At 53.9% G+C, this 19,521-nt stretch overlaps 1 protein-coding gene across 3 annotated transcripts in view; it reads right to left on the bottom strand.

Annotated features, from left to right (window-relative positions):
* Nucleotides 1-19,521, bottom strand: part of PLXDC1 (plexin domain containing 1) — a 55,879-nt gene that overhangs the window by 35,792 nt on the left and 566 nt on the right. For all 3 annotated transcript variants that reach the window (XM_006022563.3, XM_025202936.1, XM_025202935.1), the window contains exon 2: nt 8,836-8,996. In XM_006022563.3, coding sequence (XP_006022625.1) covers nt 8,836-8,996 — 161 coding nt within the window. The remainder of the gene's footprint in view (nt 1-8,835; nt 8,997-19,521) is intronic.

Here is a 19,521-nt window from a genome sequence, read left to right as displayed (position 1 = left end):
AACTAAGCTTTCCTTGTCCTAGCCTGGCCCTGCCTGCCGAAGACTGTGCCAAACACAGCATGTTTGTATTCCCACCAGCTCAGCCACTGGGAAGGCACCTTGCAAATCTCCTCTCCTGAAGCCCAACACGGTAGATTGTCAACGCAACTGTCCATGCAAAAAGGCCCACTTGCCATGACAGCAGTTGCATGGTTCCATAATTAATTTTCACACCTAGCCATGATTGCAGATGCAATTTTGTATGCACACACAATTGTGAAAAAACAGGCCTATCTTGTGTATGAGCGTGTGGGGAGGCATGCGTGCACACACACACACACACACACACACATACGCTGCCAATCTTTGCTGGCCAGGTTTGAATCTGAAGTGTTTGGAGTCATACAAGCACACAGCTGACTCCCTGGAGTTCAAAACTGCAGTCAGCTGCAACCAGGGTCTGTGGGTTCTTCTCAGTAAGACAGAGATATGGTAGAAAGGAGTGGGGGAGACCAAGATGCAGCAGGCACAGGGAAAAAATAGACATACCAGAGAGAGAGATATTCAGCAAGAGACAGGGAGTGATGGAGAGGGAATAAAGAACAACTGCAAGGGGAGGAATGCAGAAGAAAAAGAGCCTGGGATGGGGACAGAAGGAGAAGGGAAAAGGGACTTAATTTCCTGGAGAAAACTATAATGAGGGCCTTGAGACTTGCCAAGGTGACACACACCTATTGCTGGCACTCCACCCTGCAGCTGAGCACTGCACACCCCCAGGGCTGTGCACTGGCAAACTCCAGTACTCCTCCTAGTCCAGCCTCCCTCAAGGCTGGGAAGCAGCATGTTCCAGCTGGCTGTGCCCACTGCAAGGCACTGAGAGGCTGCCAGGCACAGTGCCTCAGCCCACACAGCTCTGCTCAGCTGAACCTCAGGGCTGAGGCAGACTTGCATTCTGCATGGATACATGATCTTGTGCTTTCCAGCCCTTGTCCATCTATGTTGTTCCAACTCCAGTAGCTTACAGACAGCAGCCCATTGCCCTTATCCACTTGTGCTAAAACACTCCATCTTCTACCTCTGCTGCTTTTACATTTCTTTCCTCTCTTATTACTGGTGCTATGATGGTGCTTACAGGCCTCAAATGAGATCAGAGCCCCATTATCCCTGGAGCTGTACAGGCAGAGAGAGACATCCTTGACCACACATGGCTCAGACAAAATGGGGAGAAATCAGTGGATTATTATCCTTGCTCTGCTGGTGGAGGAAATAAAGTACAGAAGGATTAAATAGTTTCCCGAGGGATGGGGGAAGGAAGGGAGAGTGAAGAGAGTGGGGTTGGCTTGTGGTGGAAATAGGAATTGAATACATGGGTCCTGATCTTTAGTTCAGTTCTGGGAATTTAGTCTAAATTCTACTGAGCCTGTCGACAAGAACTTAACTACAAAGCTATCCTTCTATTCCAAAGCCTCTCTTGAGTTTCGGGAAATTGCTGCGACCTTCTTGAGGAAGCCAAGAAGTGCAATCACTTTCCCTTTTATGCTTTCAACCCCTTCTCTGTTCATCCCTCTCTTCTGACATAAGGGCTTTCTCTGCAACTTCTTCCTCCAAAAATCTTTGTTTGCAGCCTGCCAATCAGTCACTAAGTGACTCCATGCCATATACAGTTACAAGTACTATGTATCCCATGGTAAACAAGGGAGACAAAGCTGGAACTCAAGCTGAGTGGAAGCATCAGTAGCTGTAAAAGTTTTCTTTCCTGGATGCTACTTGCTTGGGATAATTTGTAATTCAATATATTATGACTCTAGTGACTGGAACAGCTTCCCTGCATCTCCCTGTCTCATTAATTCTCCCTTTTATTCCAACTCTTTCCTTAAACATCTTTCTCCCCCCCCTGTTCTTTTCTTTGTCTCCATCCCCCTCCCTGTTCTCTAATATTTATTTCTGCAATCCTTGGATCCTGGTTTTGGGTTTTGCAAGTACTTTATTGTTTTTCTTCCTGTGTAGTGAGTACCCCAAGCTCCAGGCACTTTGAGAACCAGCTCACTGCACAGCAACAGGAAATAAGTAATTACACCAAAGATCCAGATCACTGTTTATATAATGCCATAATAATATGCATCCTTGAAAACAGCAACAGCACCCAGACCATATCTGATCCCCCTGGGAGAATTAACCTATCTACTTTCCCTGCACAACCATTCAGCATACTGTAAAGAGCAAGGGAGCAGGTCCTGCCAGGTTAAGGAGAGGAAGAGTGAGGGCTGGGGATGCTTCTTCCTGCTCCTCTCTCTGCTCCTCAAAAACATCACCTCCAAATACATGTGTCTGATTAGAACACATACCTACTGCTTCCTCATGAACCCTGTTCCTTCAGGAAGGAGCCTGTTTCCATAAGACTAGGAAGAGAATGGATTAGCCCATCTCTGCTGCTTCCAGAATTACTGCTTTCCTCCCTTTAGAGCTGGCTATTTTCAGCTGAAGTTGTACCACACAGAAAACTCACACCATAGATTGATGCTTGTGTTCTAAGACTCTTCCCCGGTCCTTGCAGAGGAGACAAAGGAGCTCACAGCAACTGAAGCCATGGGGCATCCCAGGAGGAGGATGTGCCAGAGATGCAGCCCACAAGGGGTAACCTCCATCTATGCACATGGATTGGAAATTCAAGCTGCCCTAGAGTTCAAGGCTGTCTGAATCCAGGCCCTGGGTACAACCTATGGGGTACTTTGGAAAACATGGATGTAGATTTGAAAGCTGGGACACTTTAGCTCTCAGATTTGGAGCCAAAGCCCAGCTTTACCAAAAGCTTTCTCAGTGCTTGCAAAGCCCTTCCTGAACAACTCTGCCATATGCCTCCTCTCTGACTGATCAGATCAGGGCTGGGGAACTGCCCATGCCCAAGCAGAGATTCAAGCACTTCAGCCTTCTAGGGGGTAAATATATGAACCCAGGTATCTCATCCCTTGAACCCTACCTAGGCTCTGGCCATGCCTCAATTTGGAAAACCTTCCCCTTGCCACTGGACTTTTGATTTCTTGCCTTTAGAAGGCGCATCCAGGACTCCTTCTATATAATCTCTAGGTAAACACAAATAAATGCTAATAGAAGCTCTCTGCCTTGCCTGTACCCCATCACATAGGCACTCGATGCTTCAAAAACATGGTCCATAAACACCATGCCTGACAGGTCTCAGCTCTTCTCACTGATGGCTGTGAACACAATTGGCAGGGTGTCCCCCTGCATTGTGGGGCAGCTGGAGGTAGACTGAGGAGGTGGGAGAGAGAAAGCTTGTGGGCCAGCAAATAACTACATCCTCCCCAAAAATGCAAGCTCAGGGCATGTGAGTGCCCTGCAGCCTGTGCCACACATGTCAAATAGCATCTCTCTGACATGGCAGACATCTGTCCCATACAGCATGCAAACATCTTTGGTACAGCATCACAGGCATCCCTGGGGAACTCTGTGACCCCCCCAGACAGCATTCCACGCTCAAGTTCCCAGGTCTGTGTGTCCTGTGATGAAGGCATGTGGGTCACACAAGAAGCATCCTGCTGGGGCTGTATAGGGCAGCCCCATGGAAGCCTGAACCTGTGAGCAAGCAGACTCCCGCACCGGGTTTATGTCTCAGAATCAGGCCCCTCAAGAGGAGCTGATGGAACTTCCAGGGGCTGAACACCAGAAACGCAGGGAGCTTTTCAGTTCTGGGGTAGGAATTGAACAGGCACAGATCTTACAGTGCTAGGGAGACTGTCCGCAGCAGGGATTAGGCCTCTTCCATTACACAGGAACTTGTGCATATTTTTGCCTTTTAAATACAAAGTAACACCCCACCAACCTCCCCACCGTCAACACACACACACACACACACACACACACACACACACACACACACACATGGCCTGATGACTGGAAGGCGTGACTCAGCATGGGTCCCACCAGCAGGGAAGCAGCCTGCTGCAGCTGTGATGCCAGCAAGAAAAATACATTCAGGGAGGGCCATTTCCTGGATAATTATCTTAGAAGGGCAAACTGATCCTTGGGGAGAGGCTTGGAGCCAAGGTGGGGTTAATATAGTGGGAGGGACGCTTGGTGGGGGGCTTGTGAAGGGCGAGGCAGACAACCAGGGGAGAAGTTTCCCAAGGCCCCAGCCATTCAGCAGTGGAAAAGTGGGAAGGAGCTATGGTCCCATGCTCCAGGTCTCTGGAGAGTCTTTGGGGCTGGGGGTGGTCTGGGAAGAAGTACAGCAAACAGCCTTGCTGAAGCACTCTGCCCTCACTCCTGCATCTTCTGCTGCCCCTTCTTCCCCCCAGTTGTGAATTATTCTCCCCTGGGGGCATAAGAAGTTTTTATATGAAGCTCAAGTCAGCCAAAGAGCACCTTGGGTACCCCCAGGGAGGATGCAATGAATAGGACACTGCTGGAAGAAAGCTCGCTACAAGCAGAGTCTGACTTCAAGGGAGTCAGTGGGGACCAGGGGATAGTGCACCAGCTTTAGAGGCAATTTCTAATCCCAGCCGCATCAATGAGCAAGTTTCTGTGCCTCAGTTCTCCCACCACACTGCACGATGGCTGGGGAAAGGACTGGGTCTATGCAGCAGGTAATGCAATGAGGCCCAGATCTTCCTCAAGGCCTCTACTATGATAATGAGATTAGAAAATAGTACTAAGACTTTGTGGGTCCCCCACCCACCTTGGCAGACAGCTTTCTTGGTGCACCTTGGAACAGGAGGCCTGAGTTAAGTTGGGGGTTGCTGCTTGTCATCCCTGCCAGCCCAGCATCAGGAGACAGCTGAGATGGGCATCGTAGGCCTATTTTTCACTGTTTTCCCTTCAGTCCTCACACAGCAGCTGAAATCCTCCAGCCTGTCAAGTAACGCTTCCAAATGAAGTGACCCGGTAGAGTAAAGCGCCGTGGCTCCATTAACGTGGGCAGCACATTTTCCCTATTGATTTTAATGAATTTAAATTCCATTTCATTTCATTGGGTTGCGGCTTACTCCAGCTCCATAAACAATGGGCCATCGATCCAGCTTGCATGCAGCCCTGCCACAGAGCCTCTCGCCTGTTGAGATACCACTCTTCCCCTCCCTTCAAAGTGCCCCCACTCACTCCCCCAGCCTTCAGGCAGGCTGAATCTACTCAGGCATAGCTCAGGGCATGTTTCTCCTGCTAAAAAGGGTAACTTGTGGTGTGGCTGTTGGAAGGGAGACTACTGGGGTCTTTGCAAGATGTGGTGTTATTGGCTTGCTAGGAGGTGATGTTCCACACCAGTGCCTAGCACAGGGAGCCCTGTCTTACAGGGAAAAGAGCAGGAAGGTCCAGCAAGGGCTGCTCTGACTTCTACATGGTGCTAGGGGCTGATCTGACTGTGAAACCTGAGAATTAGGAAGACCCCCGGGCCCTTTTTGCAAGTCTCAAATGGGCAGAAATTCACCTGAGGTTGAAAATGGAACTGGCATTCTTCCCCACTTCCTGTTCAAAACCATTTTGCTTCTGTATCCCACCCCAGGGGAGGCTGCACTTTAGTGCTCAAGTGAGTGATCCCTATAGAGAGAGCTGAACAGCAGTTGTGTCCCACGCCATGGGTGGCTGTGGACTCTTTGTAGATCTCTGCAGATCTCTGGCCAGCGGTGAAGGAGAGATGCTTATATAACAGCTCCTCAGTTCCACCCTGGAGGTAGCTCTTGGCACTAAGCAAAGGATTCCACACATCCCACCCCAGAGGCAGCTGCATCTCAGCCCTGGATGAGACAACTCAAGCATACCTAACCTTGCTTAATATCTTCAATCTATATTAGGATCATGAGGAACCTGGGAAACTAAGGGAGTTCTTGCTGACGAGGGATCTGTGACCCCATCTCCAAGAACAGAGTGCTGCAGAGGATAATTGAGGGCCAGATAATTAAGCGCGCCCTGGATGTGAGAACTCTGCTGATCCCTCAGGATGTAACACGCTGTAGCTACACAAGTTCATTAGCTGCAGCTCTCCTTCTCCTAGAACAGTGGGGAGGGAGAAATGCAGTTTTGCTTTAGGGCTCCTAACCCCCCACCCCCCATGCTGCTCCTCCCTGGCCTCTTAGCACCCTTCTTGGGGTCCATCCTGCTCCCCAATGACCTCTACCATTTCCTTGAGCCCAAGCTGTCTCTTTCCTGTCACTGCCCCTCAGCCCTCGTCCCTTCCTCCCACCCTCACTGGGGCCTTTTCCAATTTGGCTGCTACCTGCAGCACTCACCCAGACTAGCACAATGCTGCCAGCCAGCCATTAATTTGTTAAATAAAACCGTCAATCAGGGGGCTTTGTCTGTGTCGGGACTTTGGGGACTGATCAGGCAGAACAGGATTGTTCAGACACATGCAGGAGCTGTTCATGACTATGAGAGCCTTTCCCTTTGCTAAGGAGGAAGGGAAATGCCCCAGCCCCCAACCACTTGCACCCCTGATCCCCTTCAGCCCTCCAGATGTTCCACCAACCCCAGCATCTCCAGGGAAGCAGAGAGAGCAGCAGTGGGCAGCAGGGCCTCCAAGCACCCACTGGGTTCATTGGAGGGAAGAGGAGGGTAGGAAATTACTTGAGGGAAGGTGGTGCATGAAAGGGTCTGAGACCATAAAGATGAGCAGGGATACAAATGGGAGGAGGCATAGAGGCCTTGTGGGTGCCCCTCCCCTCTTTTGTCCATTGTCTGTTCAGACTGCAAACTCTTTGGGGCAGGGATCTGACCCATGCCAGATCTATGCCATGCCTGGCACACCAGACCCAAAGGCTGCTGCATGTGTGAGCACACCCAAGGAGCAAGGGGGTCACATGCTGCTGCTCTGAGCTTGCCCCACAGATGTTCAGCCTGGGAAACCTCCACTGGGGTAGGTCCAGGCGCTGCTAGCATGGAAAGGGAGGCAGCGTGCTACTGGGCTCAGGGCTGCCCCCTGGTGGTGGTTGTGGTGATGCCAGGTAGCAGATTACAGGAGAGCAAGAGACTCTTTCCTACTCCCAGCTCCTACAGGCAGGGGAGATGCTATATTGGGGGGCAGGACAGAGGTAGGGGGAGCTGGTATCCTACTGGGCAGGGGCAAGGGATCCACCCCTCCAGCTGTGAGGGAAGGCAGGCAGGAGGGTGCTGCCTGGGAGAGGCTGGGGTTTCTCTGAGTGGCTAAGCTAACTCGGAGCTCAGGGACTCGAAAGAGTGAACCCAAATGGTCAGTTATTCCCACTCTGTGCCCAGCAGCTGCAGAGCTGCCTTGGTTTATCAGCCTCTTTGTATTCTGAAATCTCCACGCAGGGGAGGAAGGGAGGATGGAGAAGGGAACTACCCTCCACAAGGAGAAGTCCCCTCCCCATTCACCCCCACACCACAGGCCATGCCACTTACCCAAGGGAGGGGGTGGGAAGAGTGGGAGTTTACCCTTTCCAGACTGGACAGCTCAGACAAGTGCTCCTGGGAACAGTGCTAGAGCCCTAGTAATGAACCTGGGTGAGGGGTGATTTTATTGGGACATTGACTCAGAGGCCTCATCTTTCCTCCTTTCCTGAAGGACCTGGGTCTGGGAAGGAGGCCAGGGCTTGGGTGCAAGCAGTTTTGCTGGTTCCGACCCCACTCAGCATCACTGTCAGGCTGCAGCCGAGGGAGGGAAAAGGGTGAGAAATGCCAGGATGCCACAGGAGTGGAGAAGCTATGGGTGTGGTGGTGCAGAGCTGGCAGGAAAAGGGCTACAGAGAATTGGGACTGGGATACACTGGTGGAGCAGGGCACAAAATGGTCCGAGGCTGCCACAGGCAATGGGGGAGGGTGCTGCAGGTCAGGATTGAGGGGCATCAGCAGGGTAGGCAGGGTCAGAGCAGCAGAGCAGCTGCTAGGCAGGGTTGAAGTGAAGCTGTGTGGGAGACTAGACTGGAATAGGAAGGGGCTGCAGGGTAGAGGGGCACTGGCAGAGCAGTGCATGGGGTGTCCAGGGATGGAATAGCAGGAGGCAGAGCAGAGGGGCAGTATGGGCCCAGGTAGTGAGAGGTTTCCAGGTCTTTTAGCCAACACCTAAGGAAGGATGCGGTGGCAGAAACAACACTGGATGGATTTCTGATAGCTGTAGGGAGGCTTAGCCTGGTAAGCAATGCCCATCAGGTGAAGTTATCTAATCTTAGCAAAAGCAGGGACCTCGTTGCCACTTGGGTCACTGCCCAGCCCTGAGGCCATCACTCCTGCCCCACCTGCTAGCTTTATTTTGGGGTGTAATTACCCTCTGGGATCTGGTACCACCCAGTCACACACTGCCAGCGCAGCCACCAGCTTCCTTCCCAGGCCTGAAATAACCTGCTGAGGCCAAACCTCAAGGGGAAACCGCACCGCCTTGGCAAAGGGTTGGTGCAGCTGGCTTGCAAATGAGGCAGATGGTCTGGCCTGTGCACGTGGGCTCAGGAAGGTCACAGGACACTGATGTGTCACATATGTGGTATTAACCAGGCAGGCCTGTGTGTGTGTCCCATGAACATGGGTGGGTTATGGGTGGGTCACATGACACCTATACATCCCTGAGTTGCTACATGATTGGATCATTTGTGCAGGTCAAGTGTGGAAGTTCTTCCATGGTTGTTATCCTTTCAGAGGATGGATCACAGGTCTGTTGTGACATGTCTTGACCTCTGCACAAAGCCATGTGTATGGCATGAATGCCATTCATGGGGCCTTCTTCATAACCTTGGAGTCAACAGGTCTCAGGCATGGAGCTAATGTGGAGCTCACCATGACCTCCCATATAGCCCTCCTCACAGCACAGCATCCCCAAGAGGAGAGGATCTTCGTACAATGCAACCCTCTGTTGTAGCCAGTATCCAGGCAGTACTCCCCACCCCCACTCCCACTTACCACAATCTGTGTATTGTTGTCTGGCAGGGTGTCAATGGCCAGGCTGCCCCCTCCCAGGTCTTGGCTGATTCGGGTCCTGTTGGTCTCCAGCAAACTTTCCCGTGTCTTCCGCCTCCAGCCCGGAGGCTTTCCTCCCTCCAAGGAGCCCCCAGGTGTGTGTCCTGTGTGAAGGGCAAAGAGTGAGCACCTGCTGGAGGGGTAGTCCCTGAGGAAGGTAGGTTCAAGTCCTGTGGCCACTGCATGGTGGGTGAGGAAAGATGAGTTTGATGGGTCTCAGCTCAGATCTTAGTGGCTGTCACACAAGGACAAGCCTGGAATGAGCTAATCCCCAACAAAGGGTTTAGTGCTGAGGGGGGTGGATGTATGGACCTGAATATCCCAGCCTCGAGTTGGGCGGTGTTGGCAGGGCCCAGTGGGGTCGAGGGGCAAACTCCCTGTAATCCTCTAGCCTCTACAGAGATGGCACAGAGACCAGGGCACTGGTATGCTGGGTGTTGCACAGACACGCTGAGAAATAGCCCCTGTCCTGCCCAAGCAAAACACACAGGGTAGAGAGGGGACACTGAGGCACTGAATAGGGACTTGTCTGGGCCATCAGGAAAGCCGGAAAACATCCTGATTTCCATGCCAGTGCCCTGCAGTGATAAGACAAAGAGGCTGTGCAATCTCAGGAAGGCACCAGCTAGGAGTAGGAGGGGAGGGAGTAGGCAGGGGAGGGAGATAGGACCCCTTTATGAAATGCAATGAGCAGTACAAACCTCGGGGTGGGGGCAGATGCCATGGGCTCAGGGACAGAGGAAGCCCCAGCTGGGCAGGGGCAGCTACAGTCACCTGGTGTTAGGGCACCCAATCCCTCCTGGCATCAAAGGGACCCCTCTACTATGAAAAGGGTCAAGGATATATGGCCCTGCCTACCCCAGGACAAGGGTTGTTTGCAGTGTCAGTAAAATGGTGCCCTCCAAGCCCACGTCCCACAGCCTTCATGGAGTGAGCCTGTGGATTCCTATGCACAAAATGGCCCCTGTGGAGCAGTCATACTGGTGGCCACATTCTGATGGTGCTGGGGACTGCTGGGCTTGAGGTGAAGCCCCTACCCACTGAGGCAGCTGACACTGGATGCCAGCAGGGATGTAGCTGCACCACCAGCCAGCTCTGGGAAGGCTCCAGAGCCACTGGGGCAGTGGATGGGGGTTGTGCAGTCACGTCAGGTACCTGCTGCACCAGCCACAGGCCCTGCCTGGGTCAGAGGAGTCCCCTACAGGCCAGCACAGCTGAGGGGGCCAGGCAGGGAGGTTCTGTCCAAGGGTCCCCTGGAGCAGTGTAAGGATGGGAGTTGCCCCAGCACGTGCCGTCCCTGCACCTCTTTCCCCTGCGTTGCACAGATGTTTGTGCTGGAACAGCTGCCTGGGCTTCTGCCTGAGTAATCACCTCCTGTCAGCCAGGGCATATGGACTGCGTGTACAGAGCTAGAGGCCGGTGGGGACAGGGGAGGATGTAAAGGGCACTCCAGGACACAGAGAGCCTCTGCTATGGGCCCCAGCCCAGCCCAGACTTTAATCACACACCCAGGCCTCGCACGCTCCCAGACACATAGCCTCACATTCATCTAATGTGCACGCTGCATCCAGATGCAGGCATCCCATGCTTACTCTATACACACACCACCAACACATAAGGACCTCTCATGCTTGCCTCCAGTGCACAATGCCCCTCAGACATGGGCCTTGAACACTCACAAACCCCTGTGCTCATGGCAGAAGTGCATCAACAACCCTTCCTCAATCCAATTGATTTAACAATGCAGACTGCTCAAAAGGGAAGAAGTACACTACCAAACACAAATACAGACAGAGCTGACACACCCAAACTGACAACACGGATGCACACGGCAAGCAAGCATGTGTAGGCACACGTACACACACACACACACACCTCCCTAACCTGCACACACATATACCAGGTGATACTCACTCCTATGCTCACCTACACCCTGTCAGACATAGCCTGACTACCCTAGGACACTGCTTTGGTTGCAGGAAATACCCTAGTGCCAGTTGCAGGCTACTTGAGCAGGGCACAGCACATACCCCCTAGGATCGGGAGCTAAGGGGACTGTGAGGAAGAGTATGGAGAAGATCTCTTGTTTGTGGGACAACTACAAAACTTAACAAATTGGGTAGGAATGTGCACACACACATGCAATGACACAGGTGCATGTATGACAGCTGTACTTTGTGAGCTACAAAGACAGACTGTCCAGCCTAAGGCCATAACAACATCACTACAGGCACTTGTAAGGCCCCCCACCTCATAGCTCATCAATTCTCTTTGTCCAGGGCACTCTTTGGGGGACAGTTCACTACCCTGCCCGGCTGCTCCGCATTGCTGGGCAACTTCTATTGGTTGATGTCCCAATGCTGGAGCAGACTTGGGCTGCAGACAGAGTCCAAGTTTATATCTAAAAAATAAATGTGTTTCTCATTCCCTCCCACACATGCCTCTCCCCCTCCAGCCCCCACTCCCAGTTTGCTGCAGTACAGGGAGGAAGAGGGTTCACAAAAGCTGCAAGAGTGAAGTCTAGGTCAGAAATGAGCTGCCTGGGCCAGGCTTGACTAGGTGTTTTTCTCTTCAAGCTTTGCAGCTTGACAGCTCTTCGGTTAAAGAGAGACCCCATGTGGGACACAAGAGAGAGGGCTGTCAGTTGAAAGTAAGGGGCACTGGCAGACCACAACTGGGAGACCAGGTGTGTGATAGCAGAGGCTGTGGTCCAGGATTGAGGGTATTGGCAGAGCTGTGTGTATAGGGACTAGTCCCCATACACTTCCTCCAGGGCTGAGGTAGCGGTGTGTCTTTGGGTGTGTGTGTGTCTGGCTTCTGCTTCGGGATGGGGGCTGTAGATAAGCCTGAGGGGAATTTCATTGCTGCTGGGCCATGTCTGTGCCTGCCCAGTCTCATCTGTGCCACCAGCCATAGCCCTGCTTCCTGGCACCTGCGAACAGCAGCACAACATCAGAGAGAGTGAAAAAGCCATTTGTGACCAGACCAGGAATGATTTATTAGCTTCCTGGCACCTCATTAACGGTGGACGTGGCTGTGGGGCAGCAGCAAAGCAGGAGCTGTTCAGACCATGAGGACGGTGGCTGCAAGGAGGCCAGGACTTGTAGAGAAAGGCAGATCCACCTAATCTAGCACCCAGTCTCCGGCAGGACCCAGCACCAGAGGGGCAGAGGGGGCAAGATACATCCCCAGTGAAGGACTGTGGAATAATACCCACAAGAGACATTTCCCCTCTGGAAGCCACGGTATCTTGGAGGGTGGTACCAACCCAACCTCCCCATTTCCGTCCGTCTGTTGCAATCAGGCAGGGACACACTGGTCCAGGAAGAGCCAATGAGCTTGCAGCCCCTTCCCTGAGCTGTGGTTGGGCTGGGGTATGCTCTGCTGGGTTTGCCCAGGTTAGCCACAGCCTACTAATCTGGGACAGGCTCTTCCAAAGGTCTGGCCTGGCCTGGCCTTCACTACAAAGACTGCATGGAGCTGGTATGGAGTGCATTGGGATACAGATGGGGCCTGGTGCCCCACCTGGCAAGAGTCCCTGTGGGCAGTAAGAGCTCAGGAGGGCAGAGGGGGAGTGTCCCAGTGGGGTACAGCCTGCCCCTTTGGGTCTGCAGGCATTGGGACTACTCTGCACAACTCTACTGCCAAATGGAGGACCTAAGCAAGATGGGAGGGCCTCCCAGCGAGAAGTTCCCTGAACTATTCTGCGCTCTGCTCCCCATCCAGCCCAGGTTGCTCCAGAAGACAGAAGGAGGCTCTGCACCCCCAATCCATCTTTCCTTGCAGCCCCACAGCTTGGAACGCATCTTCCCCTGGCACATGGTGCTTCCCCTCCCTGATACTGCCCCGTTCTCTGCCTTCTCTCATCCCAGGTTGGTCCTGTCAGTGCTGTCTGGATTTAAGATGCACGAGGGCAAGAGTTACAGCAAGTTCTTCCCACACAGCTCTGTTAGTGGAGAGGCATCTCCCTGCTGATGTCCCTCAGGTCCAACTGACAGCCCTTTGACCTATTCTTGAAACTGGCCTTTCCAGAAACAGCAAGCCCAGCTGTGTGACAGACACGCTGCATGTGATTACCCATTAGTAACTCAGTAGAGTCCAGCAGACTTATATCACTGATGACATACACAAGGTCAGGGGCAAGGCCTCAGGGCTAGGAAGGCTCCCACCAGTACCAATGGGACCAGTCCCTAGGAGGAGTGGGGACTGATCTGCATTTAGCATCTTTTTCCATATCACAGGGACAAGTGATGGACATGAGGGTTTCATCAGACATTGCCAGCCAGGTCTGGGCTCTGGCCAAAGTGGGATGTGTCTTATATGAGAACTGACCCCACAGCCCAAGGCTACATGCCCGGGGTATGTGTATTGGTAGCATTTGGACAAAGGGCAGTTTGGAGACAGCAGCAAAGGCCTTGGGGGAGGGAAGGGTGGCGTGGACAGAGCACAGGGTATGGGGGGCAGGAGGCAGCTCTGACACTGGTATATTGTTTGGCCTTGGGCAAGTTAGTGCCCTGCTGTATGCCTTGGTTTCCCTGCCCATGCATCCTCAGCTAAGTTCTAGCAGAGCCCGGGCATCAGATGAGACCCTTTGGCGCTTCTGAAAGCAGATGGAGGGAGGGTATGAGGTGGGCAGGTCTCCGAAAGTGGTTATATCTAGACCATGAGAGTGTAGGACTGTCTAGGGCAGCCCGGGGTGCCAAGTCTGGGCGCTGAATGGGGCAGGGGACACTGTAGTGAGGTGGCTGGGAATGCAGCCCCCATCCCCCCATGTTAAATTCTCATAGTCTGGCTCCTCTCCTAAGCTGCTCCCAGGGCGGTGAATGGAGACTCTGTCTCCGATCTCACCCAGCCCAGGGAGTGGAGTCTCCTAGGAGGGAAACTGAGGCACTGAGCAGTGGGAGTGGGAGGAGCAGATAAGCTCTGAAATGCCATCTGGGGCTGGGGCTGGGGCTTGAGTCTTGCATCTGAGGAGAGACCAGAGTTCAAATCCACCTGTCCATGGAGGATCAAGGTTCAAGTCTCCCTCCATGCTGGCAAGAGGCTGGACGTGTTTACAATGAGCAGAGCCTTTTCCCGAGCTTTGGTTTCAATTAGGAGCAGCTCTAACAAGCCTTTGTTACAGGCAGCCCACAGAGGCTCCTATTTCCTCCACCAAACCCCCTTCCAACTGCGGTACTAACTGCTCCATAAAGATTCCCCCCCCACCGCCCCCGATCTGTAAATGTCAGCCCCAGTCACAGACGCAGCTAGTAAAACATGATTCATTTGGCTTCCTCCCAGCTCCAAAATGGGTCACAGAGACAGCAGCCAAGAGGAGCCTCTTTGATACCCAGGTGACGGACCCCAGGACACCCATTGGAAAGTGCCCACCAGTGCCTGTTGCTCTCAGCCCTGGCAGAGTATCCGCACCCAGGCACTAGGAGAGAACTGCCTTCACCTCAACCCCAGACCCTGCCAGCTGGTTCATGGCTGAAATGCAGCCAACTCTGGGGAGGCAAGCACAAGCTGGGGAGTGGCACACAGCACTGTGGAAAGGGAGGGTGGGAAACAAAGTGGAGGACCCATCTCAGAGGGATGGGGAGGTCTGGGAAGGCACTGGGGAACCCTGCCAGGATCCTCCCCTGCCATGTGCTGCAATACCCAGCTGTGGGGTGCCTGTCTGCTGCCAAGCCCAACACCCAGCACCCCCAATCCCACAACACATAGCAGATGGTACCCCCATGCCCACACCAGAGCTACTTCGGAGGCTGGGGGGAGGACTTTGCAAACCAGTTCTCAGGCACCATCCATGCTGTGTGGTTAAGCTAGGAATCAGCTTGAGCAAGAGCCCCGGTAATTCATGGGCTGCCCTTCCCCCGCACAGGACCTCTCCCCTCTGCAGGGCAGCTGCAGCCCCTGTGCTGCATCTGCCCTGCAGCGTCCAGTAATGGCTTCCTCTGAACAGCTTCCCCATCTGTCAGCCTGACACCTCCATGCTCAGGCAGGCCGCAGCTTGCCTGTCTCTGCCAGCAGCAAGGGAAGGCAGTGCAGGACTGGGGAGGTGGGGAGCACAGATTGGCAATTGCGTGCAGACCCCTCTCTGCTCACCAAGGCCAGAGCCCCTCCTCAGCACTGCTCTGCTGGTGCCCCTCAGCCCCACCCTGTAGTCCCAACTAGCCCAGCAATGCCAGCTCCCCTGAGGACCCTGCCCAGGTACCCCGTGCCCCACAAATGGATGCTGTATGCACCTTATTACAATGGTCTGGCTGGGCCCTGAGCTGTGTTCAGTGAGCAGCAGATCCTGATGCCCGAAATGACAGTCACCTCTGGTCAGCGAGGGCCTGAGCCATGATCACTCTGCTAGGGGCTGCTGACAGGGCACAGTAAGGACTCCCAGGGAGTAGCCCTGTATGTAGCCAGGTCCCTGTTCAGCTTTGCCAGGCTGTGCCACCTCCCCAGCAGCTTTTTCCCAGGGGGGCAGATTTGGGGAGGGGAGTGGGGGGTGATGACCAGGATGGATCTGTGCTTTGTTTCTCCTGTGTCCCTGTAAAGCCCACTTGTGGCACAGACAGCACTAGTCCAGGCAGCTCCCATTGCCTCCAAACAGGTGCCCCCTCCTCAGAGCCATGATGGATCTAGCCCTGCTTGAAACACACCCTCTCCCTTGTGCAGGGCCCCCTCTGCAGCCCTCTCCTCACGGCAAGGAAGAGGAGCTGAGCCGGTGGGGAGGAGCTGGTGCTGTGGAGAGCAGCCCCCAAGCCTGCCAGCTGGCGACAAAAAGCATGTTTGAACCCAGCCCAGGCCTCAGCCTGCCGCCTTGTGAGCAAAGCCCTCACTTCCAGGCCTGTGTTTGGAAAATGCCCTCTCTGCAGTTATACTTGGAGGGCTTGGGATGGCATCCTGGGCTGGAGGAGGAGAGGGGCAGGCAGTGTGTGTGTGTGTGGGGGGGGGTCCTCCAGCCACCCCCCCAGCCAGAAGCCAACTCTTCTGAAAGGCTGCATCTCTGGAGAGCAGCCCTAGGTGCTCCCAGTTCCCTCTGCTGCCTCATGCAGTTATTTATCCCAGTCTATAGCAGGTATAAATCACTGTTCACTTGCAAGGTTATGTCAGGGCACCGGTGCACATGACTACGGGCACATCTACAGGTGTTCCTATGACAGTGTAGCACTACACTACATTGCCGTACGGCAGCTATCACGTGTAGACATATGGCAACGTAGCAAGTTGCTCCCCAGGTATGGTGTGCCACTATGGCAACGTAGTGGGGAAATTCAACTGTGCGCCATGCACATGGCACAGTAACCATGCATACTGTGCCACGCTTTAGTACTTCCAAAAGGAAGTACTAAAGCACAGCAACATGCAGATGCGCCCTATGTGACCACTCAGCCACTCTGACAGCACCCTAGTCTCCCAAACCTGCTGAAGGTGTCCTGGCCAGTTCACTCTCTGCCTCCCCAAAGCTTGAAAGCTCAGCTTGCCTCCTATAAACTCCTGAAGGGAAATAGCCATCACCTTTGTGTCCATCCCTCCCAGGGAGTCTTGCTGGACTTCCAACCAGTCTCCCTTCAGAGTGACAGGCCGTACAGAGGAGTATGGGCTGTCAAGCCAGAAGGGCTGTTTGGCTCAGATGGCTCTGTGGCTTGGCCCCGTTTCCCTCCATTTCCTGGCATGAAGCTCTTAGGGGAGGCAGTGTTAGCAGAGCCCTCTCAGCAGTGCCGGCTTTTCCTGTTTACAGAGAGGTCTCTAGTCTCAGGCTGGGAGAGAGTTGGGATGGGTGAGGGACCGGCAGTCTGGAGGCTAACAAGCTTTGGTGTTTTCACAGCAACAGAAAGAGAGAAGCCAGAGAGCAAGGCAGGTATCCTGGACACCAGGCCAAGCCCTGGAGCAGGTGGCAGTGTGCTCTCATGCAGGTGTTCAGGCCAGATGGGCCTTTGGACAGGTGGGTCCCAGAGTAAATGCCTCAGACATGGCTGGGGCATGGCACAGCTACTGCAACCTCCCACTTGGAGAGCACCAATAAAGCACTTACCCTCAGCCCCGCAGATGAGTAATCAGGCATTCTCCATTCAGCTAGGGACCATCAGTAACACATATGGCCTTGCAGGCTGGGGGGAGGGGGGAATGGGGACTGCCTGTAAATAGCTCTGTTTTTCTCTCTGTGTCCTAGATCCAGAGTCACAGAGACTCCGGGGGGGGTAATAGCAGAAGGGGACTTTCCTGCCTTTGCTAGCTCACGAGGGTAAAGCAATCAGTGTGAAGGGAATGCAAATACCAGATCTGCCAATGCTGTGCAGGGCACGGGGGATGCAGCAACAGGGCAAGCTATGAGGGGTGCCACTAAGGCCTGGCTTTGCATTTGGCATGCAGGCTGGAGGGTGAACCTCACACATACATGTGCATGTGCACGCATGCACACGCATGCACATGTGCACGCATGCACACATATGCACACATATGCACACATGCACACACATATACTCCAGACTGCTGCCCGGGCAGGAGGTAAGGAGATCAGAACCCCACATCCAACATACTGATTTCAGCCAGCCACATTCCTCCCTCCCCTAATGCCCAGCAGTGCCCTGCTCTACCTGGCACCTGTACTTGGGTTAATTCCTCTGCTAATGTAAACTGACATCTGAAGTCAAGGGGGTGGCACTGACTGATGCCACTGGGGGATCATCTCCCCACCTCACACCCTGCAGAGGAATCTCTGGGGAGGGTGGGTACAGGGCAGACCTTCCGTCTCTGTCCTTGTAGCAGGCTCCATCCCTCCAGCCTCTGGCCCAGAAAGAGAGAGACCTGGCACTGGATTCCAGGCCCATCTGGAATGGGCTCTGGGAGAGCCATGGTGTATGGTGCTGCAGTCAGGAGGAGATGAAGCTAATCCACCTGTATCCACATGGGCAACACCCAGCCGCAAGGACAGTGCCCTGGTCTGGCCCAACCAACTCCTGTCCTGCCCCGGGCTGTACCCCAGGCCCTGAGGTCAGAAGTGCAGGCTTGGGGAATGCTGGGGGAAACAGGGCAGTGTGAATGAGCCAGGCCTGTTATCTGTGGCTGGTGAGTGGCTTGGGGTGCTGGAGGGAGGGTAACACAGGCAGGGCAAGCAGCATCTGTGTGCATCTCCCAGGCTCCCTGAGACTGCAGGCTGCATTGGCTGGAGCTGATTTGGGAGCCAGGCAGGGCCAGAGACTAAGGCAAGCTTCCCCATACCCATCCAGTCCTGGCAGGACCACCAGCCTCAGTTCATCCCATCCCTGGCGCCTCTAGCAAGGGATCCATGGAGAGCCCACAGCTGTGCAGGCACCTGGCCACAAGGGCTAGATTGAGACCTGCCAAACTTCTCCTGTGACACTTCCAGCAGGCAGAAAAGCTCTGGGGTTGCAGCACTGGATTCAGACCTGAAGCCTGGAGGGGAAGTATTCTCCCTCCCATTAGCTTCACCCTCATTCCTGCAGCACCCCCCTTAATAGCCCCTGTCCTCATACAGCCAGTCCCCAGGACCAGCATCAACAAAGGGGGAAATTCCTCTTTTCCTGCTTCCCCTGCCCTCCAGCTGGTGGGACTGAAAAGGAGGGGATCCCTGTGTTAGAGGCTTGAACAGAGCAGATCAGGTCAGGAAGTGTATCCATGGGGACCCTAGAACCAGCCCCAGAGTCCAATCTAATGCTTCATGCACCTGCTCATGAAGGAACATCCTTGGTCTCTCTGTGCCCTCACTAGAACCAGCCACACCTGGCATAGAGACCATCACCCCAAAACACATCACCAGCTGCTGATGGCTTGGACAGAAACAACCTGTGAGGTGGAGTCCTGGCACATGCGCGAACACACACATCCCCCATATCACTGAAATGCAGTCTCTTCTAAGGTGAACACACATACACACTTAAAACGCAACAGTCTTTGGGAAGAAAATCCGGACACCTTCTCCTCCCTGTCACACACACTCACACCATTGAATTCAGCTACTTCTGGGATGGAACGAACACACGCTTACCATACCCCTGAAATGCAACCACCTCTGGGGTGGGATCTAAGCCACCTGCAATAAGGGACAGTCAGAGCTAAGGCTGTGGGCATGAGAGTGGCTGGTGGCAGGGAGCTGAGCTGTTGCACAGTGGATGCCATACACCCTCAGCCATGACCCTGGCCCCTGTGGGCTCCTGTCCCAGCTGTGTGGTGCTGGCAGAGCCTTGCTTGGGTTTTCTTGCCCCAGCTCAGCAGAGCAGGGGTTGCCCCCAGACAGAGCTACCCCTTGCCAGAGACCCCTTGAGACAGGGGAACTAAGTGTGTTTGAGGGGAGGAGGGGAGCAGGAGAAAGTGCCCAGAACAAGCCCAGGGAAGTAGCAAAAGACAAGATGCAAAAATATTCATCAATCAGGTACACTAGGGGCACGCACACAGGGACACTTGTAGACACTTGCAAGCATGCATAGAGGGACACTTGTGCCCACTCTCAGACACACACTCAGGACACTCATGCATGCTTCTGGGTACACACAATGACCAGGGACATTTGCGCCGTGTGCACAGGGACACTGGCACACTCACACTGATACACAGCATCCCTCTGGGGTGCACATGCCCAGGGAGGGAGGGACACTGGTGTACTCCGTTCCAGACACACACCTGAATGGA

Source organism: Alligator sinensis, unplaced genomic scaffold (assembly GCF_000455745.1).
Source record: "Alligator sinensis unplaced genomic scaffold, ASM45574v1 scaffold886_1, whole genome shotgun sequence".
Classification (NCBI taxonomy): domain Eukaryota; kingdom Metazoa; phylum Chordata; order Crocodylia; family Alligatoridae; genus Alligator; species Alligator sinensis.
The sequence above is the reverse complement of the archived record's forward strand: the minus strand, read 5'-3'. Positions and strand labels throughout refer to the sequence as shown.